This window comes from Ursus arctos, unplaced genomic scaffold, assembly GCF_023065955.2.
Source record: "Ursus arctos isolate Adak ecotype North America unplaced genomic scaffold, UrsArc2.0 scaffold_1, whole genome shotgun sequence".
NCBI classification, from domain to species: domain Eukaryota; kingdom Metazoa; phylum Chordata; class Mammalia; order Carnivora; family Ursidae; genus Ursus; species Ursus arctos.
In genome coordinates, this window is record NW_026622763.1 from 98,066,562 (window position 1) to 98,091,613 (window position 25,052).

Consider the following 25,052-nt stretch of genomic DNA (forward strand, 5'->3'; position numbering starts at 1 on the left):
CCTTTACTGGAGGCCTTGCTGCCAAGGCTCATGGGCCGTTGCCTAAGGCAGACGCGGGATGGAGGGGCCCTGTGAAGAGCAGCTCGTGGAGTCTGGCTGGCTCAGTCAGCCACACTCGGTCAGCTCTTTTCACACACAAAAACTTTCGCCTCAGGCTATTGGCTGGGCAAAGGATCAATAATCATAATGCAGAATCAACAGCCCTGCTCAGTAGAGTGTTAACCAGCTTTGAACGCTGCCAACTTCCCCTTACACTAAACCAGGCTGGGCTGGGCGTGGGGGAGGAGAGGTTGGGGGGCAGGCAGGGAGGGCCACTTTTGTTTCACTAGAACGCACACATATAACGGGCAGACAGGGTGTTGAGGGTAGAAAAAGGAAATATCCAAGATTATTTGGAAATGATTTCCTGGCCTGTTAATGACCAATAAAAATGTGTGTGCATAACTAGATTCTTTATTTGTTTTAAGAGTAAAAAGAGAAATGTTTGCTGTCTGCCAGTGCTGGGGAGATAGAAGGAATTGTGAGACATCGTTTCTACTTGCAGTCTAGAAAACATAGTAAGCCCCCAACTCATGGGCATTTAAGTAACAATGTTAATACATTAGTAATTGCCCACACTGTTGATAGCCCACAGTAACAGCTATAGGGGAGGAAAAAGTTTTCCCTGGCCCTCTTAGGGTCCCTGACTGGGTCGAAAAATTAAACTGACAAAGACAGATTCACAGGAGAAAAGCATGCAAATTTAATTAAAAGTTTTCATGTGCGTGGGAGACTTCGCAAGAGAATGAAGATCCAAAGAAGTGACCAGAGCAGGAAGCTTTATACCTTTTAGACAAGGAAGCAATAAATCTGTGAAGGATTAACAAGACCAGGGCTTTGGGCTAGAGGTAGTGAATGGTGAAGAGGTAACTAGGAGGATAAGGTTTTTTTGAAGATTCCTCTGGTGCTGTCTCTGGACTAAAGAGAGTCTGTCTCCAGTCAAATGAGAATTTATTTCTTGCCTTTACATAGAAAAGAGGGATATTTCTCTGCATTTACTGCTTCATCACTGCTTTCAATTCAAAATAATTTTTATGTCGGAGAGGCATAATTGGGGTGACATAGTCTGGTTTCCTTCACAACCCTCAGTAAATGTTTGTGCTATGTACTTGTTTAATATTTCACCCCATTTTACAGATGTGGAAACTGAGGCACTAGAGAGCACCTAAAGTTATACAAATGACTTGGCAGAGCTGGGATGTAGACTCAGGAAGTCTGCTCTGGAACCAGTGCCCTTAACCCTTTGCCACATTGCTGGGAAGAGAAGGCAGTGTGCGTGCAATTCATGGGCAATCCAAGGGCAGGATGGGACAGAGACAAAGAGAAGAGCGTGAGAGCCAGCTGATCAGACCTTCCGGGAAGTGCATGCTGCCTTTGTATAATTCACTTGATCTGGCACCTTTCATGTATCAGCATCAAGGACCATTGGGGTTTCCAACCAATATTTTATTAGACAAGTAAAACAAATTATAAATAATATCAACTAATATATTAATAAACTCTAAAAGTACTATTAACAAATATTACTTAATTCATTTGTAGTTAAACAAAAATGGTTTTTGGTCTCTCTTACTGGTGCTGTTAGAATCAGAACCGGTGCTTTGGCATTGGACAAATGACTTCAGGAGGAAATGTCTGGGAAGATGGTGGCCAGACAGGACTGACGGTAGGAAGGATCAGACAATAGTGTGTGTGTTGTTTGGCCTAGGATATTACAGCAAGAGAGGGGAGAGAGGTGACCCCTTTTGACTGAGTTTTTTACTGAATGCAGGGCACTTTGCAAGCTCCTTATTGACAGCATCTCAAATCCTCCTCACAAAAAAACTGCAGGATAGATCTTAATATTTTCCTTTAAGGAAGAGGTAACTTGGAAAGATTAAGTAATTTGTCCTAAGCTCCAATTCATAGCTAGCAAATCTGGGACTAGATCCTATGTAGATCTGGCCTAAGAACTGTTATTTCTGGACTTCTGAACCTATTAAGATTCTCTACTATCACAGTTTATTTTGCATTTTAAGTGAGGTTGTAAAAATGCATGTGACCTTTAGATGAATCATTCTCACAAGTTTAAGTATTTAATATGCAAAAGTGCTAAAATATCATGTAATCTTGGATCACTTCCTGATGTATTAATGGTTAGCAGGGTAAGAAAACCCATAAAATCATTACTAAGAGCTTTCTGCTCATGACAAATGATTTCTTACTTCATTAAGGTATATGGAAACTAAGAGGTGCTTTATTATTGGAAAAGGAAAAATCATGAAATTGTTGCTTAAGAAGTATCCATTAGTTATGCTTTCTTAATGGTTAGTAGCACTTGGCCAAGCTGGTTTTTAAGTGATTTAGCATTTGAATAGAAAGTAATAGGTTATATTCTATTCTACCATGGAAGAACATTCCATGGTGTTTCAAAAGTGGGTGCAAAAAAAGTGGATCAAACTCAATGATAATGAAAATACAGCCACTGTATCTTTTAGCCAAATATCTATTTGAATTATTCATACATATTTGCAAATTTAAAAATTAATTCAGGAAAAACAGCTTAATTAAGAGAAATGAATATCTTGAGTCTGAGACTACTGTCATTACCATCCAAAAAGTGAAGTGCTTTATTTCCCTGGCCTTGTGAAGGACTCTCAGATGTATCACACGGGCAGCACTTGCTTCTAAGACAGCAGTTGAACAAAAGCCAGAGAGTGGCCCTGACTATAATTTTGAGTTTATTCAATCAGATGGAATATCCATGTGTCAGCAAAATTGTCACATACTCTGAAGTCCTAGTCAGTCCAATTTTGCAAATATATAAGCAGGCCATGCCTTGTCATTTTAACTGCAAATTAAAGCTGGAACAGTTTTGGAGCATTTCTGCTAACCCAAGCATAGAAACAGCCCTGGACCTGGCTCTGGAATCTTGCCAACAGTGTTGACCACCTGCATGTGGGTGACATGGTAGATGAATAGATAGTATAGTAGATCCTCTCACAATGACTCTCCTATTGAGTGACTGCTGGACTGATCAGAACTCTCCATACCTGCTCTATAATAGACCAGTCGATGCCCACTGACACTGCCTATCTGAGACCCATAGGCTTCTCCCTATCACATTGGCATATACCTGGTCCACTGATGGAGTTTTAGGATTGCCAAGAGTTAGTTGTTTCTGCCAGTTGTACTTATTATAGTAACAAAGTGATTTCATTAAATATTAAATAACAAATTGGTTAAATACATTTGCATAAGATTTATGTTTCTGTGATGAATAGGTTGGGAGGTTTGATAAAATAAAATTGATAGAGAAACTGCTATTCAATTAAACGTGGCTGAGAAAACATTGAAGAAGTTTAGAGAAAAATATGGTTTAATATCAAGAAGGACTCCATACTCAAATTGCTCCATAGCATCTTTTAGCAATCGGCCTGTTTCAAAGAAACTGAAAGTTGAAATTGTCAATGGTGCATTATGGGTGTGACTTAACAAGAATGATGTCACAGAATTCCAACAGCAGACCCATTCCCGAAGAAAAGACCTGGACCCTATTTCATTAGATTGAAGAATTGGTGTACATGTGTATGTTTTAAGCTATAAAATGTCTAAAACGTTCATGTAGCTGTTTGTTCATTTGTTTTTGATTTCTCGCTTTAACTAACTTTTTCAATTAACCAACCAGCTGGTTTTGAACCATCAAATAGGGTTTTTATTTTAATGTAAAGACAATGAAGCCAAATACAAACAAAAGCTAAATATGTTAACGCTGAAGTTTCAAGACCCAAACTGAAGGACAATAGTGTAAAAAATCAGGAACTGTGGTTTTGATGACCAAAAGGGGGGTCAGACCAAAGTCACTGTGGGTGATGTTGGGAAACCAGACCCCAGGCAAGAGGGAACTCAATATGGTCATACACAGAGAGCCCCACACCCAACCCCTGAATGCCACCTGTCTGAGTCCTAAGGATTCTTTCTTGGAACTGTGACAGCCACTGGTTGAGATCAGACTTCATGTATTGGTTACAGGGAAAAGCATTAATTGAGACTAAATCTGGGTCTGAATTGAAAGATTTGCTAAAAATTAAACAGCTTTCCATTTACTAATGGTCATCAAGAATCTTGTATAAGCCTGCAGATCTAACTTCAGATCCAGTAACCTGGAGTTACTGCATCAATGTTGATTTTTTAGGCTCAGGAATGATGTTTCAGCTGGATAAGAACATAAGAACATACTCTTGTTTTGGGAAGTTGCACGCAGAAGCATTAGTGGTGAAGTATGAGGGTGTCTACAGTCTACTTTTTAATGGTTTGGCAAAAAAAAACAACAACAACAACAACAACAACGTGTGCGTATGTGTGTGAGAGGGAGGGAAAGAGAAAGAGAGATGGTAACAATGGACAGATCTAGATGAGAAGATATAGAAGGGTTCATTGCACTGTTTTTCAACTCCTCAGAGGGTTTAAAATTTCCCAAAAAAGACTTTTCAGTCCAAGCAACTAACAACTAATTAGCCTGGTGTTAATTTTAACATGTATTAAAATAGCCGAGGCTTCTAGTTTCATTTTTTGCCCCTTCAATGATAGTTGTGAATAATTCATGTGTAGGGAAAATATCTCAGTCATGGCAGCACAATAACATAGCCATATGATTCATATGTCTTGGAATTCCTGGTCCAAATTGACTGTAAACAAATTACGAGTTTTCCATCTACCCATTGATCCATTTAATCAATCCACAAGCATTTGTCGGGATATATTATACATCAGGGTACTGATGTGAATTTGACTAGAATTCCTTCCCTCCTAGGGCTTATGGGCATCAGGGAAAATACACATTAAACATGTAACTAAATGTGGTTCATGGGAGTACATAGGATGGAGGACCTGATCTCATCTGGGGGCAAACACTTACTTGTTCAACCTAACATTCAAAAATTTCCAGTAATGTATGACAAATATGGCTTTTACTTTGAGAAATAAAATAAGGCCTGTCTCATGACCTCCATGTTCCTTCTCAGAGATCGGAGCATTGGTAATTTGCCTCCTCTTAACCATGGCCCAGAGGTTCTCAGAAAGTGCTGTGTTGTGTCTGGGAAACACGAGAGTCAGAGATGCTTGTTGTCCACTTGAAAACCGTGGCCCGCCACGGTTGAGCATTGCACAGGTGTTGCTTCCTTGCCCAATATCTAGTGCTCTTGGGTGTAGAACTCAGACTACTTTCTGAGGCCATGCTGTCCCCTCCCTCCCCAAATGCTGTATGGGAACAGCATGCTTGCCCCTCCAACTCTTGGGATCAAGTGTCAGCAGGTACTTAAACCAGAAACAAAAACCAAGACTCTTGTCTTCAGACAGCTCTTGCTTTCACCTCAGTGACAAAGAATCCCAAAGTGAAGGGCACAAAAGCCTGGGATGACAGGAAAAAAAGACATCGAAAACGAAAAACAGATGTGCAAAGTAGTGTGTCAGACAATCTAGTGTTCAGAAACATTTAGAGAATGAGCTCTACCTTGCAGACTCAGATTTTAGGTGGTAGCTTAGACCAGTGGAATCAGAATCACCCAGACGGCCTATTAAAACAGAATACTGACGCAAATAATGAATCATGAAACATTACATCAAAAACTAAGGATATACTGTATGGTGACTAACAGAACATAATAAAAAATTATTATATATAAAAAATAAAAATAAAATAAAACAGAATACTGAGACCCACCCCAGGGTTTCTGATTCAGCAGGTCTGGGGTAGGGCCGATAATTTTCATTTCTGACAAGTTTACAGGTGATGTGGATATTGCTGGTCGGGGGATCCCTACTTTGAGAACTATTGGTTTTGTAGAGTAGGCTTAAATATGTGATTGAAATGAACATAAAAGTTTAAAAATCTAGAAAGACAAGATTAAATAATTATGTCAAGGTATGACTTACTGACCTCAAACATCTGGGAGGAAAATCAGAAAAACGTAGTCTTCTAAATAATATCACATATCCAACACTTGGGGTGAATATAGATTTTCCTTTTCAGTCAATCACTTTCCATTCATATAAATTGTGAGGTATGTATAAATGTGACGTCTGAAAATTACTATACACTTCCCTTCCTTGAAAGGCGGCAAAACCTAGGACTCTAGGCTCAGAAAATAGATTTAATTAATGTTGTTTTTGCTTGAGCATTTTATTTTAATTAAACAAATAGGATCCCTCACTTTGGAAATATCTGAGGCAATTTCTCTTTTATTTTTTCTACCAACCAGCCAGCACAGGTCCTAGACTTGCCCTGCCTTTGCTGTCCATTAATATTCTTTTCCTGTGGAAAGCAAACTCATTCTCAGTTAATATTAACCTGAAGAAAAAAATTAAGAAGATAAATACATAAACATAAAACATGTGTCAAAACACATTTTAAATTCAATATTTTCAACTACCTCTTTATTCCTGTTCTGGCAAAGAAATATTCAAAAATCGACCTTCATTAGAGTTGGCCTGTGCATAGGTTCTAAAATGGGTCAAAGTAACTGAGATAGGATAAGAGTGCCCAAGCTCACAGCTAAATATTTGTTTTCGCTTTATACTAAGAACATGCTGATACATTAGTGAATTAGTTTATTCTCCTTAAAGACACATAGCGGGTATTGATCATTCTTCTCAGTCTTGAACATCATTTCAGGAAAAGAAAACCTTCGAATCACTTGTAGAAGATATGACCAGTTAATATACATACATACATATATATGTATATATATATGTATATGTATATATATATATAATGTTTTCTTTGCCAACATTAGACCACTTTCTACTGATGGCTATGGCGATTTCATATGGTACAACTACACATTATCCTGAAAAATGGAAAAGATGCCTTCACCTTTTCCATAAATAACTTAAAATTCCCAAATACAATAAAAAGTGATGTACATTCACCCGACAGTTCTAAATGCAATGTTTTTTCACTTCTCGGCTCTTTTTCTCTTGATATATCATTGCCCCGGTATAGCTCCTAATGAATGGTATTTAAAGCTCAAAGAATAGAAAAATATGTTTGCTTTTGCTCTGTCAGCCAGGATTTATTAAGTTGTTTTTAAACAAAACTCTTTCTTTTTCCCTTTTCCTAGGGCTGTGTCTGTAAAGACAAAGGCCAGTGTTTCTGTGATGGGATCAAAGGGGAGAAGGTAAAAACAAAATCTTAATATTGCTTTTTTCTTCTGTAGAGCTCATCCAGGAATTCACTCTTCCTTCTCTAATATCAGAAAGACCCGCAGTGTGTTATTCCATTGCCCAAATCCAATTTTAAAGAAATTGCATATAAACATTAACCAAAGAAAAGGAAAAAAAAAGCCTTTTGGAAAATTTCATACAACTTGTGTAAATACCATCAGTTAAAATGTAACTCTTTCGGTCTGTAAAGAAAAAGGAGCAAGTTATGAAAAAAGAAAGCTTATAAGAATGCTTCTATGTGTAGAAATGTTGTTTAACACAAAAGAACAACTGAAAACAACTCGATTCACTCATTTTGACACGGGGATTGAAACCCGCGGACTTCGTGGCCTGCGGCATTGGTGCAGGCGCGCCCCCTGCCGAAAGAATCCTGCAACAGCACTCTGGTTGAGGCCGAAATGCAGTACCAGGATGTACTACAGGTATCCCCCCCCCCCCTTTCTGAAAGCTCGCCTTGCGCCACTCCGCTTTTAGGAAAGACCCACACTGCCATTCGTTTTTGCAAAGCAAAAGAAATCCGAAGAGGATCTTACTTCTATGAAAAAAAAAAAAAAAAACCCTAACAACATTATCATACTAACGTAGGTTTTTCATAAAAGCAAAGTGGTGTAATTCGAACTTTCAGAAAGCGGGGATACTCTTCGCTTTACACCATTTCGGTTTAGGAAAAGTTTCATAGGAATTCTGTGCTTTCAGATAGCGGGGCAAACCTGTAGCTCCATTGCAGCATTCAAGGAGAAAAAGAATGCCATGAAATCTCATTAATTCGCTCCATTAACTTGCAATTTGTGATAATTAAGACAGAAGCTGAACTAAAGTTTTTTCTTTGTTTATCAAACCCTTTCCTCAGGAACACTAATGAATTGCTTCACAATATTGAAGGCTGACTAAAAATATTTTTAGAACATATTTTTAGCTCTTTAGATAAAATAATTTACATATAATTTATATACTAACTATAACAATTATTCTACTTATTTTCAATTGTTCTGTAATTAACACGTACTTTGATTTAGGTTTTTCCCTAAAGCTATGAATGTAGTGTATTCAGATCCGTGTTGGAAAGCTGGGATTCATTTTTGCGCTCAAGAATTGATCGAGTCACTACTATGTGCTAGATGCTATTCTAGGATGTGTGAAAGTAACTGAGTATTGAAAGAGGACGAGCAAATTCTTTTGTTTCTCTTTTTATGGAATGTGTATGCACATAACAATGTGAAGTAGCTGACTTGACCGCTTTCTCTTTTTTAAAATTTAATTTACCAATTGTGTAATTAAATTGACTGAAACAACCAACGACCTTTATTACTAAAAAGTGATCCCAGGACCCATGTTCACCAGAAAATTATTTGTTGGCAGAACCATGTCACTCATGGGGCCTAAATTATTTTCACTCACTCGTTCCTAGGGGTTTTCTCATAATATCATCTCTTTCTAAAACATGATTTAGCTCACCCTTTTGGTTACGCCACTCTTCATATCTCCTGCATCTCCTGCACAAAGAGCAGATTGGATTACTAATTCCTGGGTAATCGAGGAAGGGCTAAAACTGAGAGCCTGCGCGTTGTTCTTTTCAAGCTACGTAGCAATTACGCTCACTCCCAGACACATTCCTGTGCCTTAGCCTCACTCTCTCTCCAACCCCAAGCAAACACACTGCACCAGTCTCAACTTTCTCACTGGGCTTCCCCCTTCCTCCTCATTCTTGATTCCCTCTCCTAATCTCTTATCTGTGTAGCGCCACCGTTTGGGGAAAAGTAGTTCCTACAAGACCAAAGGCAAACACTTTCAAGCCTATAGACAAATACTAACAGCAGGTAGCTTTCCATTTACAGTTATACTTACTGCTGAGTGCCAATTTTGTTAATCCAAGGGGGAAAAAATATGTCAAATGTCCCTATCAAGTTGTAAAGAAAAGAAAGCAATGGTTGTAGGTATGGTTATTGCTGGACAGTGCTATTCTGTGTGTTTCTTATCCTGTGTTGATTTTTAACAGGGGGAGAAAGGCTTTCCTGGACCTGTTGGTTCTCCTGGCCAGAAGGGATTTCCAGGTCCCGAAGGCTTGCCTGGACCACAGGGACCCAAGGTATGTCAGTTTATAAGCTTGGAACATCCCCAATTCACCTAACCTTCTTTAGGCCTACCCCTGGGCTGCCGGGAACCTGGACAGAATTCCACATCTCAGCCAACTGGAGGGGGCCGTGGCGAATTCCTGCTCTCCAGTCTCAGCCGGGTCCTCAGAACTGCATCTTATCCCAAGAGATTCAAATGCTCATGACCTTGAGGTTCCCTACTCAATTTCCTCCTCCTCCTTGATCCACACAGCTTCTATACCTGCCAGTTTTCTTTCGTCTTGCATGAAAGGGTGAGTTCTTTTGGCCTTCCACTCAGGACCTAGTTCTCCCCGTGTCCTGATCCCTGGGATTCCCACCAGAACCATGCTTCTTGGCCATTCCTTTCTTTCTGATGTTAGCTTTTCTCTTTCAGTCCTCAGGCATGCTAATGTGCCCGCTACTAATAGAAAATTTCCTCTAGAACTTTCAGGTCTTGTAAGCTGATTGCTTACAAGGATTGTAAGGATTGCCATCTTTTCCCTGTATTTCCTGTCAAGATTTTAAAAACAAAGTAACTAACGAGTTTAACCATAGTTCATCTCCTATTCACTCCTCAGCTGCCATCATTTGCTTTTGGTCCCCCTGCTCTGAAAACACTCCTGCAGAAATCACCCATGACTTTTGTGTCCTTCTTTGTCTGGGCCCTTCTGCTTTGTTTCAAACCATGTGGATTACTCTTCTTGAAACACTTGCCTTTCTTTGTCTCTGGAATCATCCTTCCTCCGATTCTCTTCTTTTGTCACGCCCTTCTCTTCTTTCATGGGTTCCTCTTTCTCGGCTCATCACACATTTTTGTCCTAAAGTCTGTGGTACAACAAAGGGCTTTGTTCGAATAAATACCCTAGAGGATTTGCTAAAGAACTACATAACCACTAGATGTGCTGATGGCTCTTTCCTGCTGCGGACATTAGCTAGACTTAAGCCTGGGCTCTCACGCACTCACGTGGCTGTCCCTGACTGCGGGCCTCCAGCAAGCTATGAACTAGTAAGCTATGAAAGACCATTGTAATTGATCCCCACAGAGTCTTTTCATAAATGTGCGGACTAATTTGGCCATCAAAGGCAACCTTTACTGCGAATTGATTCTGTGTCAGGCATTGGGATGTTTACTCTTGACTGTCTCTCAGCTACTCTTCACACTGATCCCAGAAATCACGACTATGGTGACTCAGTCTCTCTTTTTCAGGGATGATGAAACCGATGCTCAGAGCTCTTAAGTAACTTATCCTGGGCTCCACAGTTAAAGGTGGCAAAATCAGAATTCAAATCTGGTTTTAGATGATGCCAGAATCAAACTCCCATAACCAAAGAAACTAAACCCACACCTACAGTTTCTAACAAGCAAAATGTTGTGGTTTTCTAGGAGTTCTACCATTTTGTGTCTATCTGATTGATGTATGCGTTGTTTCTCCATTTCTCTTTCTTCTGACCCTAATTTTGGGGGAAAAAATCATTTAGATTCTGGACATTTAGTGTCTGAATTCAGACCTACTCAGTGCCTGACAGTCCCACTGCCTTCCTCCAGGGCGTGGCCTAGGCTATTCCCCCACATCAGTAAGGAAATGAATTTGCTACTTCAACTCTGGGCTTGGATCAACTCATGCCAACTCTTTCCTTTTCGTTTTGTTCTCTACTCCCACTCCGCTTGTCACACTGGCATTTCTTTAGAGAAATCAATCAATTAAAATAATAATTGTAAACATATGGTGCTTACAGTGGGTTACATGATGTGGAGGTATTGCCTAAAATTAATCCAGGAAATCTGGGTGCCATCACAGTGCATGTGTATACGACAGTGTACTTTATGGATATAGCCGCAAAGATAATTTGATCAAAGGCAGACAGCTATTGTATATTAAAACCTGACCAAAAAGATTTTTCAGGTTTAAACATTTCCTCTCTTAATTTTAAATATTGTATGCATGAAAAGAATGACAATTTTGTGGTCTTGTGCATAGCACGAATAACATCCTGCAGAGAAGGCAAACGTGGGCACGCACCCAGGAATTCCACCTCAGTCAGTGATGGCCAACGGTGGCCTTGACCATCCAATCTCAGAAGACTCTGTAACAACCCTTTTCTCAAAAAAATCAAAAATACCAACACATACTGAAACTCCAAGGAATGATAAAAAAAAAAACACAACACACACACACACACACACACACACACAAAACGGCTTTTGGACAATGGAACGTTCACACCAAATGACCTGGTTCAAAAAGTCTCCATTTAAGGTTATTCTCTAAGACACAGGGCCTCTCAACTGTATTCATCATATGCCCGAAGCAAGCTTATCTCTGGTTCAGGCAGTTCTTCCTCGGCTATTTATTGATTCGCGCATGCCAGGCCCATTTTGTTAATGAAGTCTTTCTCATGCACAGAACTACTGGCTGCCATTCTCATCCCCCATTGTAACTGTATCATCATCCTTATCAGCCCCCAGCAGCAGCCTGGCTAACGTGGGGTTTCTACAGCAGCTCTTCTCAGACATTAGTGTGAACTAGAGTCATTTTCTAATCTGGTGAAAACGTAGATTCGGAATGAATCCGTCTGAGATGTGGGGGAGGCCTGAAAGCCTGCGTCGCTCACAAGCTCCCAGGTGATGCTAATCCCGCAGGCCCCTGGACCCCACATTGAGGGGCGGGGCTTTGGATGAATTTCTGTTTGTCCTTTCTGATAGATATTTTAGCTTCAATTAAACAAACAAGCAATTTCACTGTGTTAACACTGAAATAATCACAAGGGCAAAACAGTTTGGGGTGTGAATAAAATGGGAGTTTTAGTTTATGGTTTCTTAGTAGCAAATAATTTCCAGTGTCTTTTTGGTTTTGTTTTTCTTGTTTGTTTGTTTGTTTATTTTGGATCTAGGGCTCACCAGGACTCCCAGGACTCACTGGTCCCAAAGGTGTAAGGGTTAGTAGTCCAACTGGTCCATCCTGATTGATGAAAATTCTTCTTCTTTAAAAAATAAGAACTCTGCACTGTAAAAGTTATACAAATGTCACAAAGGAGTACATTCTGTACGACACGCTCTATAGATGAAGTCCAAGAACAGGTAAAAGTAATCTGTGATGGCAGAAAACGGTGGTTACTCTGTTGGGGGTGGGTATTAATGGACCGGGAAAGGGTGTGAGAGAACCATAGGGGGGTGGAGATGCTCCCCTCTGGCTGGGATGGTGGTGATACCAATACATACATGTACACATACGTGAACACTCCTCAAGCTGTTTGCAGAAGCTTGGAGCACTCTACTGTATGCAGATAATACCTTAGAAGTCTATCCCAAAAAGGCAAAAACAATCTTAATTATCTCTTTTTAAATATTGCACTGTATGTTAACTAAAATTTAAACAAAATTTTTAAAAAGAACTTTGTAAATATAAGATTTCGTAAAGTTTGTCAAAAATTTTTTGTCTTGTTTTTCAAATAGTTTTTAGCCATTCCAAATTACAGTTGCAGGATGGCGTTATCAGAATGGTAAATACTTTTATGTTTATAGGTTGAAACACTTCTAAGTGTTTTCTTGCCACCTTCCCCTTTTCTATGTCTTTAGGGAATAACTGGATTGCCGGGATTTTCAGGTCCTCCTGGACTTCCAGTAAGTCATGGGGAAAATGTGTTAATTTAAAAGAATAAAAAGATAACATTTTTTAATAAAGAGGTTAAAACAATAGCACAAGAAAATGGGTATTGAGACACGTGCTACATGATGAAAATGTCACAGTAGGATCACATAATATATTAGAGTGTGGGTTTGTAAGACATACAAGTCAAATTGGATTTCCTGAAATCCAAGCAGAACAGAATGGCCTAGAAAGGAATGGGACAGTATGGGACTTGACAATATGAGATGGGATAGAATGAAATGGGATGGGTTGGGATGGGATGGATGGGATAGGATAGGATAGATGGACTAGAATGGAATGGAGCGGACTGGAGTAGAGAGGAATGGAATGAAGGAATAGAATAGAATAGAATAGAATAGAGTAGAATAGAATAGATGGGATGGAACAGAATAGTACTCTATAATACTACTCTACTACTACTATAGTACTCTATAATACTACTCTAATAATACTCTATTTAATAGTGTAGAATAATAAAATAATAGTTACCTTGTGTAATCATCCCTCTTCTTTTTCCTTTCCTTTCTTCCAGCTTAAAGCAGCATGTTAAGGGACTTCATTTTATATAGAAAGATCTTTTGTTCTATCTAAAATATCTGTATCTCACTTGATAATTTTTGGTTTTGATTAGCCCATTTGATTTGCTATAATTTTTATTTAAGTTATCTAAAATAACTAAATATACTATTTAACTATTTAATAACCATTTGTATTTAAATAACTAAATTAGCCCATCTCTTCCCTTGCCTTGGGTCCCTCACGATGGCCACTTGTTCCCTGGGCCCAGTGCTGATGTCACCTCTCTGAGACTTGCTCTGTTTTCAGGGCACCCCAGGCCATCCTGGGCCTTATGGACCTGCTGGCATCCCTGGATGCAATGGGTCTAAGGTATGTACTTCTTACACAGGAAGATGGTTGGGAAACATTTTCTGGAATGAATCAATCAAGGGGAAGGAGGAAAGAGAAGGCACAGACTTTCCTTGAGAGATTCTTTTAGCCAGAACCATTGGTATGTGTCTTCAGGACAGAAACACGATGGTTTTTTTTCTTCTTATGGCTTGGTTTCTGATTGTCTTTTGAGGACGTTCTCTCATGTTCTCCCACAGAAAGACAACTGGGGGCTCACCCGGTTACTTTCACCGAAGATTGTGAGTGTATGCAAATCAGAAACGAAAGCTTGGAATGCAAAATTGGTCTTTTGAGAAGAGTGACTGAGCTTTCCAGTGTTCACTCATGCTCTTTGTTTCGTGACGGCACCCTCCTTTCCCCCAGAATGGTGGCCATGAAAGAACCAATTACTCAAGTTTCAAGGAAACAGCAATTAAAAAGTTCTTGGCACAATTAGACTTTTGCTGTTTATGCACAATTTGAGAAACAGTAGATTCTAATCCTGTTTTCAATTAAGATAATGGTTTTCTGGCCTTCAGCCTCATGACCCAGTAGCCATAAGGAATTTGGGTTACTTAGTCTAGATTTACCACTGCAGGGCTGGAAGGAGAGAAACAGGGAAAATATCTCAACAGGCTGTTCTAGAGCAACTGGAAAGAATAACAAGCTTTGTATGCCTTCCAGGGGGAGCAAGGGTTTCCAGGCCTCCCAGGGATACCAGGCTACCCAGGGATGCCGGTAGGTATCCATTTCTAACTCTGTATAAAGTATAAATACAAGTCATTTACTCCAGAATGGCCATGTACTGAAATCCATCATGACTTTGCAGAAGTTGGGGGCAGTCAATAGTAGACATTCAACTCATAGGTGGGGGAATGAATGAATAAATGCATTATGAGTTCAGGTTTGTGCTTTGAGGCTTTATTTTGCTTTTGAGACATCCAAACGGAGATGAGGGATAGGCAGCTGGATTCGCTCAGGGGAGAGGCCCCGGATGGTAGTGACACAAGGAGCGAGAGAAGGAGGGGAAAAGAGCCTCAGAACAGACTCAGAAAGCCCCAGCACGGGACGTCTGGGTCAAGGAGAATAAGCCTGTAAAGAGGAGGGGCCCTAGTGGTAGAAAGAAGACCAAGAGGAGTATATTATGGAAGCCCAGGGAAGATGTATTTCAGTAGAGGGTAGTGGCTGACAGCTGCCTGGTGCTGCTGAGACGTCCAGTAAGATCTGAGCTCTTGTCATTGACTCTAGCAACATCACTGTCATGGCAGACCTTAGCAAGGGATGTTTCCAGCTTGGATGGAGGCAGGAGGCAGGTGGGGGACTAAGGAATGAACAGAATGTGAAGGTTGCAGATGACATGAAGGAGAGACTGGTGGGGGGGGAGATTTTGTTTGAAACAAACTTGAGCATGTTTAAAAACCAATGGGAATATATATATACAATGGAATATTACTCCACCATTAAAAAAACCAAAATCTTGCCATTTGCAATGACGTGGGTGGAATTAAAGGGTATTATGTGAAGCAAAATAAGTCAATCAGAGAAAGACAATGATCATATCATTTCACTCATATGTGGAATTGAAGAAACAAAACAGAGGAGCATAGGGGAAGGGAGGGAATAATAAAACAAGATGAAATCAGAGGGGGAGACAAACCATAAGAGACTCCTAATCATAGAAAATAAACTGAGGGTTGCTGGATGAGGGGTGGGTGGGGGAATGGGGTAACCAGGTGATGGCATTGGGGAGGGCACGTGATGTAGTGAGCACCGGGTGTTGTATGCAACTAATGAATCACTAAACTCTACCTCTGAAACTAATAATACACTATATGTTTATTAATTAAATTTAAATAAAAACGTTTTAAAAAGTGGGAAGTGGACAGCGGGAGAGAGGACAGAATAACAGCAAGGACAAAGCAGTAATGTGATGTATCTGGTTTCCTTTTTTTAGGGTGCTGTTGGTTTGAAAGGAGAAAAGGTAAGTCATGTGTGGTCCATTATTATTGAAAATCTCAAAGTGTACATATGAAAGGACTTCTATTAAATAATGAAGTATAAGTTATTACAAATCAGGTTTCATAATTAATTCAGAAACCAATTAATAATTAGGACATGATATTTATTCCTACTCAACGACTTCTCTTAGCTCTTGTCATAAATATCTCTTAAGGAATACAACGTTCGTCAGATCCTTTACGGGAAGAGAGTCTAGGAGGAGAGAACTAACCTCAGGCTGGGCCACCTTCTAGGTGGGGAGTTGCCACTAATTTTGGTATCTTGAGAGATGGTTTCTCATCCTTGTGTCTTTCCTCCTTCCACAGTAAATTATTAACTTTAGGATATAAGAAAATCCTTGATTTCTTCAAAATGGAGTAACTACATAATCCTAAATCATTTCTCCAAGTATATACCCTGAAAAGCACTTTTATCCTTGAAGCAGTAGGACCGTGAAGAAGCACCTAAAGGAGTTTTGAAAATATAACGATGACTGTGTTTAATGAAGTTCTTCATTTTCAAGGGTGCTCCTGCTGCAGAAGGTATAGAACCTGATGGAAGAGGTGACCCCGGGTTGCCAGGAGCTCCGGGTTTCCAGGTATCGAGTCAGAGAAGGTCCCGTTACTCTCAGTCCTCTGGCTCTGGCTGTCTGTCTGTCTGTCTGCCTGTCCCGCTCCTTTTTCTCCTCTCTCTGTGCCTCTGCGACTCTGTCTTCGTCTGTCTCTCCTCTCTCTCTTTTCCCGTAAATCTCTTTCTCACTCTCTTAGGAACATTTTTATGGTTTGTTTTCTGTTTTCTTTTTTGTTTCATTTTCTTTTTTTGTTGAGGTATAACTGACATATGACATTATATTAGTTTCAGATGGACAGGGTAATGATTAGATATTTGTACATATTGTGGAATGATCCCCACAATAAGTCTAGTTGACCTCCATCACCACAGTGACAAATACTCTTTTTTTCTTGTGATGAGAACTTTACTTTCTTAGCAACTTTCAAAGCTGGAGTAGGGTATTGTTAGCTACAGTCACTGTGCAGTACCTAACATCTCCAAAACATATTTATTTATAACTGGAGGTTTCTACCCTTTGACCCCCTTCACCCATTTCATCCGCTCTCCATCCCCACCTCTAACAACCACAAGAACATTTGCAGTAGACATTCCTATTTCTTCTGTTTATATATTGATTTCATTTCATTCTAAAACATTCACCTCATAAGAAACTCCATGAAACTAAGATAAAAGGATGATTTTGTGCATAAGTCTTTAAATCTCTTCTTAAATCTCAATTACCCAGGCTTTCCTAAATCTAAGGAGGAATCTTCAAAGAATAGTTATGCTCCACTTATTCGGTATTTGTTGAAATCAAGGATAGGTTTGTACCATACATTGAATATCCTTTAAAACTGTAATGTTAAGTAACAGCCCTATTTCAGATTTTGCATGCCGGTAAGTAACTGGGTTTTACTTAAATGCGTCTTTCTCTTGTTGAGTGGTTTACTTTCTGATCTATATATATGTAGACCTGAGCGTGATCCCTAATGGATACGAAGAGACGCTGCTCTTTGGGGGACTGTGTATGCTTTGCTTTGGGATTCAAAGGGTCTTTTGATAGACCTAAGGCACAGGTACTAACTTCCAGGTTAATTAACCAGAAATATTTTAACTTAATTCAAAAGTATATGTGGAAATTTCTGGAAATTTGTCTAAGTGAGTCAAAGAGTTTGAGTTTAGGTTGTCGAACTCCCTGATGGTGAGCCATGCCAACTGATGGTGAGCCGTAAAAGGACACAACGGTGCCATTAGGAGCCTTTAGTGACCTTTGAGGAAATATGCAGAACATGATGGCTCTTGATTTTTCTGGCTTAGGAAGCGTTTATGGGGCCTGATGCTGAAGGAAGGGGATCCGGTAAGAAGAGATAGCGGCAGTCTGGGACATTGGTGTGTCCCTTAAGTGTGCACTGAGTGTCGACTAGGTACTGCCAAGTGCTCTGATGACAGTGCAGCAGTGGGACATTCTGCTGTACAAGGATATCTTATTACCTCCCAGTTACGTGTCAGCAGCTGTCCCGGGCTCTTGAGATACCGTGGTGCACAAACTGGCCAAAAAAGAGTTCAAAAAAAAATTCTTGTCCTCATGGAGCTGACATTTTGGTAGGGAAAAACACGAACGATGTAAATTAGTAAGTGCATGGTGTGTTAGATAGCAATAAATGCCAAGGAGGGAAATAATGCAGGGGCAGGGGAGAGGAAGCGTCCAGGCTGGAAGGAGGGTTGTGGCTTTAGATTGGATGGATAGGGAAAGGATGACATTTGATTGAAAATAAGAAAAGGGAGAAGATGTGGGTCATAAAGATGTCCGGGGAAAGTGGATTCTAGGTGGAAGGAGAGCAGGTGGAAGGCGCTATCGAAGGAGCATGCTTGGCTGAGAGAGACAGACAGGCAGACAGAGAGATAGACAGACAGAAAAGCAAAATTTTAAAAATTTAAAAAAACTCCTCTAAAATAAAGCAACTGTTCTGGTTATTCTCCTGGAAATGTTGCCATCAGCACGTTCCTGGCGGCCTGTTCTACGCGGCAACACACTGTAGGCATCTTTTTTTTCTTTTTCTGTAATTAACTGCAGCCATAAATGAGAGGCATCATGTTCCTCAGAGTTCACTAAAGTATTTTAATGGATTTAATTAATGGACATTGTTCTTAGGTGAGAAGTAAATTCACACTTACTCTATTCTTTTAATTTATAGGGTTTGCCAGGCCTTCCAGGCTTTCCGGGACCTGTTGGCCCACCTGGCCCTCCGGGATTCTTAGTGAGTATGAAGTCATCACTACCAATGACCCTGTAACCCAATAAATTCATTATAGAGAAAAACTTTACACAGAGTTTTCGGCTCGGCACATTTCCCATTGTAATTTTAACTTATGGATTTTTCTAGGGCTTTCCAGGAACCATGGGACCTCCAGGACCTAAGGTAGATTACAGTTCATATGTCACAACAGCCAGAACACCAGACACAGCTAAAAGCCAAACCTGGTCTGACTGGACATATGGTCACTGCCTGGCCCCTCTCTAGAAGCCACAGGATTCCCCGCAGGGAACGGAACAGACAGGCAGCTCTATACCCCTCACTCTCTTCTCCCTGCTCTTCGTAACTTGATCCCTGATAATTCAGTTGTAAGGAGCTCCCTAGCAGGAAAGGGCAAGTCCATAGATTTCCCATTTCCGATAATCCTACTGATCACTCAACACATTAGCCTGTAAACTTTTGTAGTAAGCTGCTTCACCAACCTGATCTTCATGCTAGTAAATGAAGGGTGAATATTCGCGTGTTCATTAAACAGGGTCCTGCATGTCTTTCTCCTAAAAAGACCAATTGCTGGTGTTGGGGAGGAAAAGCCTTTTCTCTATCCTCTTAGGTTCCTGACTGGGGACATGGAAATGGAGCTGAAAAAAAACCTGATTAACAGGAGAAGAAGGTTTATTTCATATGCATGTGGGGGCCTCACAGAAATGAGATGAAAGGAAAACCCCAAAGAGGCTGTCAGACCCAGAGGCTCGTGTACCATTTTAACAAAGGGTGATACATTTGTGGAGGAGTGACAAGACAAAGGAAAAGGGTTTTGAGCTGGTGGGGGCAGTAACTTGTGGGAAGGTAAATATGTGGGGGAAACTAATGGAAGATGAGGGCTAGTATAGTCAGGTTTATTGATGCAGATTGCAGTCAGTGCAGGCTCCAGTGATCACAGTTGTCTCCTCTTCATGGTACAGGAGAGGAGCTGGGTGACGTCTTCACCCGGTAGAGGAGGGTAGAGAACTTTTTCTGCATTTGCTGTTATTCAGTTGTCTTGAGCTCAAAATAATTCTTGTGCCAAAGTGGTATATTTTGGGGTGGCTTATTCTGAGCCCCTCTGTTAACTAAGTAGGAAAATGTTGAGTGAGGCTGAGTCCCCCAGGAAATTAGTCCTAACACAGTATCTCTTGCTTACTACCAGGTAGTCTTTGTGTGGAGGGAACTTGCCAAGGTGCTCTCACAATTATTATCTCATTATTTAAGTGAGTGGTCAAAGAGATAGTAAACAACAGAGCTGAGATTTAAAATCTTTTGATTCCTCATCTTGAGCTTTTTTCCTATAGCTTGTGGGCTAATGGGGGGAGGATCTGTATACTCAAGAGCAAAACAGCAAGGAGGCACTTGTTGTGATGAGCACCGGGTGCTGTACGGAGGTGATGAGTCACTGACCCCTGCTCCAGAAACCAGTACTGCACTGTATGGTAACTAACAAAATTTAAATAAATGATAGGAAGAAAAAAAAAAAAGCAAGGAGGCATTGGCTGAATTGATAGATCGGCCATTGTTAGTAAGACTGTTCACATTAAACTTAGCTCATTTCACTAAATTACGAGTGAAGTCAGATAGCCTGAAATGTTTTCTTAGCCTTTCTACCAACTTTTGAATTTCAGAATTCTGAACTTCAGCCAACCTTCCTTCTGATCTTTAAGAGGAAAAAAGTAGGGCATCAGAAAATTAGATAACCAGCCAGAAAAATGTCCTCTGAGCTGGTTTCCCTTTCCCATTCCACCCCACGTCATGTCATTATTTGCCATATGAAGTCACTCCCTTAAGCTTTCTGCACTTGGCAATCTCCACTTTTGAAAGAAACATATTGCCCCTCTCCTCCAAGAAATAACTAAAGTAATTTTTGTAATACTGACATTACCCTTAAAATTCAAACTTTCAGTTACAAATGTTGGAACTTCAATGGGTTTAGACTCTTCAAATCCATTTTTTAAAAATAATTTAGTGTTGTCTTTTCTTACAGGGTCACATGGGCGATAACGTGATAGGACAAAAAGGAGAGCGGGTAATTCAAATATTGTGGTTTCTTTGTGGGCAAGACATTTTAAGTTCCGTAGCAATCATCCTGTACAGCTTAGTCACTAAGTGACACTGGAGCAAACGGGTTCACTCTGTCATTTGCATTATCTTCTTAACTAAGAACCAAAGGGGGAAATCTGTCTCCCCAAAAAGCAGAGGTGATGTTGTTTGGTTTTGCATTCCTGAGTGTGTCTGTCTTTAGGGTGTGAAAGGATTGACAGGACCCCCTGGACCACCAGGAACGGTTATTGTGACGCTAACAGGCCCAGATAACAGAACGGTAACTCTTCTGTTTATTACTTGGGTTGTGTGTTCTCACTTCTGGGGTGAGGTCCTCAGGATCCCTTACCTCTTTTATAAGCTTTGCCTCTGAGCCGTCTCAGCCAGCCTGAGCCTCTGGATTTTATTTCTTTTCCCCATCTTTTACCTGAGACCCAGAAAACATGAGACAGGGATCTGAGGCAAGATCAGAGGCAAGCAGCTTCCATGATTCTAGAAGGTAGTGCCTGGGTCTAATTTTGCTCACCTTTTATCCTCACCCCCTCTCATTGTTCCTAACTCAGATGGGGATTCAGTGAGTATTTTTGAATAAATGATAACAAAATAGGTGTATGGCTCTGATCCAACTGGATAGTAATGACCTAAAGAGATCAGTGGAACAGTGTGGTAATCAAATGGGACATTTTTACCTGCCATTATATCCCCAAGGGCAATGTGGCCTGCATTCCTCTCTAAGGACACTGTGACCCTGTTTTTCAAAATGAACATTTGCTTTTTTGCTCCGACCGTGGGGTAGCTAGAAAGACCAGGATATAGAAGTGACCCGAATGCTCAGAAAAAGTGAATCACAAGGTAATAACCCAAACCTGGACACAAGGTTGATCCCAGAATGTCTGGGGAGTGGGCTGGGGTGGGGGGGGAATGGAAAGTGAGGGGTTAACTAACAATTGTCTTGTGGATTAACTAAGAAATAAACATAAATCCTTCTCTTTTAAACTTCTGATTGTTTTTAATAATAATAATTCACATACCATATAATTCACTGTTTTAAAGAATAAAGTTCATGGGCTTTAGTTATAATTAATTTTAATGACATTATTCAAATATAATTTATATACTGTGAAACTCATTTAGTGCACAGTTCAGTGGCTTTTAGTGTATTCATCGGGTTGTACAACTATTACAACATGCAATTTTAGAACATTTTCATCAACTAAAAAAATAAACCCCTTATGGGGCGCCTGGGTGGGACAGTGGTTAAGCATCTGCCTTCGGCTCAGGGCGTGATCCCGGCGTTCTGGGATCGAGCCCCACATCAGGCTCCTCCGCTATGAGCCTGCTTCTTCCTCTCCCACTCCCCCTGCTTGTGTTCCCTCTCTCTCTGGCTGTCTCTATCTCTGTCAAATAAATAAATAAAATCTTTAAAAAAATAAATAAATAAAATAAACCCCTTAGCCCTTACTCTCCAATATAATTAATTCTTAATTAATTCTTCTAATTATCAAAACAAAACTGAGAAGAGTTAACACAAAACATGGTGAAATTTGATATGGCCAAAATAATAACTCTCATTGAAGATTGGAAAAAATCGACCTAAGAAAAATAACTAAATTTTTCAGAGGTAATCAACAAAAACAAAATTAATGAAGTCTAAAATTTTATTGTCTGGAAATGGACAGGAAAAAAAATCTTATCTTGACAAAAATGTAGATCTGGATGATTTGAGCCAGGGTAAAATTTTTGAGTTTGAAAGAAATGATACCTCAAGAGGAGACTCACACTGGGGAAAATACAGTCAATAAAATGTGATAAGAACGCAAACAAACCTGACCGACGCAAGCAAATCCTCCTTGTAACGTATGCTCAGAAACCAACTGACCCCTATGAAACTAATTTCTGTATATTAAAAATGAAAATAAGATACATTGGGAATGATTTGAATGTGCTTATTGACAACCGATTCAGGAATTAAATTGGTTTAACAGAGTTTGATCCAAAGGAAACTTTCTTTAAAATAACTGAAGTTTATGTATGGTTTCAATGGGTCCACAAGTATAAAATCTGAAATATGAAAAATGATCATCTGTTGTGTTACCAGGAGGCTCATAAGTAGTTTGTAGATCCAGTTCGTTGAACAGCTAGAGAAAATTTTCAAGTAAAAGCGGTATAATCTTGTTTGATGTGTGCGTAATGACTTTAAATTGTTTTTGTGGCAGGACCTCAAGGGGGAAAAGGGAGACCAGGGAGCCATGGGGAAATCCGGACCTCCTGGACCCTCAGTAGGTTATTCAGAGTCATGCTGTTGCCCTCGAAACATGAAGTAGAGCCTTAGTGTGTACTTCGATGTATGATCTACTTTTAAATCTTAATATTAGCTAACGCATGATAATATTTCACTGCAGAGGTCATGGAATATACTAGAATTATTTCACAGCCACTTCTGGCTGAAATCCCTGCCTGGTTGTACAACCACCCACTGCCTCCCTCCCATCTTATGATTTATCTTCAGCATCTGGTATTTAAGCATCTGTTTTATATGCATACTTCTACATGAGATGACCCACCACTTGAACATTTTAAAATACAACAGAATAATCAGAAGGAAAAACTTAATGACAGTCGAGGTGAGTCAAAAAATCCATTCATAAAATTTGACATGACTCTCATTAATTACAGGGACCTCCTGGAGAATCTTATGGATCTCAAAAAGGTGCTCCTGGAGAACCTGGCCCACAGGTGAATTTGGAAATTCAGTGTTACATGTAGCCTGTATCAGTCAATGCTCAGGTCTCCTTGGGAGGCAAGTGTAAGATGCCCAATTCAAACTAGCTTAGATTTTTGTGAATTTTTTAAAGATTTAGGAAATGAAACTTATTTGTTCAAGTATCTGAGAAGTTCAAGGTTAAAACAGGCTTTGAGGTCTTCGGAGCTTGAAACAAGATGGGCAGGACTCCCGCTATCATGTCTCCTCTGTGTATATCCGCTTCGTGCTCTCTTTTGACACTGATTTTCTTCCACATAGGTGGCAATGGGGAGAAAGAGCGGGAAGTATCAGCTGACAGCTTTGGGTTCATGGCATCCAAGAAGACACTGTGTCTCCCTGTGTCCACTAATAACACCCCAGAGAATCACTCTAGTTGGCCCAGCTTGGTCCTATGTCTCACCCTGGAGAGGTGACTGTGACCAGGAGGCAAAGTGTCCAGGATTGGCCAGGCCAGGAGGGCGCGGGCTAGTGAGACCCACAGTCCCATCAGACCCGCACAGAGTGAGGGAAGGGCAGCTCCCCAAAGAAGATGGGGCACGATGTGACATGGTACTGGGGAGACAGAAGAACCAGGGTCCACTCACCCACCCAGCTCTGTTTTGGAAAGATTTAAACACATATATTGTTTAAAGACTAAAAATTATACATTGAGAAAAGTATTTTTTTCTAAGAAAAAATGTCCAGTAAATATGATGTTTAATTCTATTACAGAGGGTAAACGTGGTTATAGTTCATCCAAAAGCCCTGTGTGTTTGGGACATGCAATATACCTTTATAAATATGTTCAAATATCAGCACGTCTGCAGGTCTGGGAATTGCCAACATTTCAAATAAATAATTTGACTATGAACACCTCCCTCTTTCTAGGTCTTTTTGTCCGTTTCTCTGCTTTTTCGATTTTTCTTCCAAGCTTGGATGGGCAATATCAAATCTCATTTAAGCTTAGCTAATCTTAATTTCCAGTCTTTCTTCTGTTAACCCTCTCTCATTTCCCATTCTGATGGCTTCTGCCTTCTCCGGCAAGAGAAGGTCAAATGTGTTCTGTGATTAATAGTTTTTCCTTCTAACAAATGGGTGGAGTTTCAGTCAGGCTCTCTTGCCCGAGGTCAAGAAGAGATGATCATATCCTTTACGTTTTCCATATTTATTAGTTATCCATATTTATTAAATGACGTGTTTTTGTTTTGTTTTTGTTTTAGGGAAAACCTGGCAAAGACGGTGCCCCTGGTTTCCCTGGCACTGAGGTAAAGACACGTTCAGCCCATTGATGTTGAAATGTCAGTCCCATTAGACAAAGGATTTGGGGAATTACTAATAGTTATTAAGCTAGCCAAAGCATATTGGTTTTTAAAGCTGTATTTGAGAATCATCGTGTTACATCCTCACCATGAAGAGAGATCATCAGAGCACATCTAATTTTTTTCTTTTCAAAAAGGAGTTCCAGGGCATCTGGGTGGTTCAGTCAGTTAAGCATCTGACTCTTGATTTTGGCTCAGGTCATGATCTCAGGGTCATGGGATTGAGCCCCGAGTTGGGCTCC

The 25,052-nt window shown here is 40.1% G+C and overlaps 1 protein-coding gene across 4 annotated transcripts in view; it reads left to right on the top strand.

The window, feature by feature from the left end:
• The window catches only part of COL4A3 (collagen type IV alpha 3 chain), a 133,895-nt gene that overhangs the window by 51,367 nt on the left and 57,476 nt on the right, over window positions 1-25,052 (top strand). For 3 of the 4 annotated variants that reach the window (XR_003314028.4, XM_026491808.4, XM_026491807.4), the window contains exons 2-16: window positions 7,140-7,196; window positions 9,239-9,328; window positions 12,228-12,272; window positions 12,913-12,957; window positions 13,811-13,873; window positions 14,558-14,611; window positions 15,828-15,854; window positions 16,395-16,469; window positions 18,619-18,681; window positions 18,808-18,843; window positions 20,693-20,734; window positions 20,951-21,028; window positions 22,965-23,027; window positions 23,425-23,484; window positions 24,712-24,756. Coding sequence is in view for 3 of the 4 variants with exons in the window: in XM_026491808.4 (XP_026347593.1) it covers window positions 7,140-7,196; window positions 9,239-9,328; window positions 12,228-12,272; window positions 12,913-12,957; window positions 13,811-13,873; window positions 14,558-14,611; window positions 15,828-15,854; window positions 16,395-16,469; window positions 18,619-18,681; window positions 18,808-18,843; window positions 20,693-20,734; window positions 20,951-21,028; window positions 22,965-23,027; window positions 23,425-23,484; window positions 24,712-24,756 (843 nt within the window). In the remaining variant the exon portion in view is untranslated. Of the gene's footprint in view, window positions 1-7,139; window positions 7,197-9,238; window positions 9,329-12,227; window positions 12,415-12,912; window positions 12,958-13,810; window positions 13,874-14,557; window positions 14,612-15,827; window positions 15,855-16,394; window positions 16,470-18,618; window positions 18,682-18,807; window positions 18,844-20,692; window positions 20,735-20,950; window positions 21,029-22,964; window positions 23,028-23,424; window positions 23,485-24,711; window positions 24,757-25,052 lie in introns of those variants that run through there. The other variant, XM_044381024.3, reaches the window with a different exon arrangement.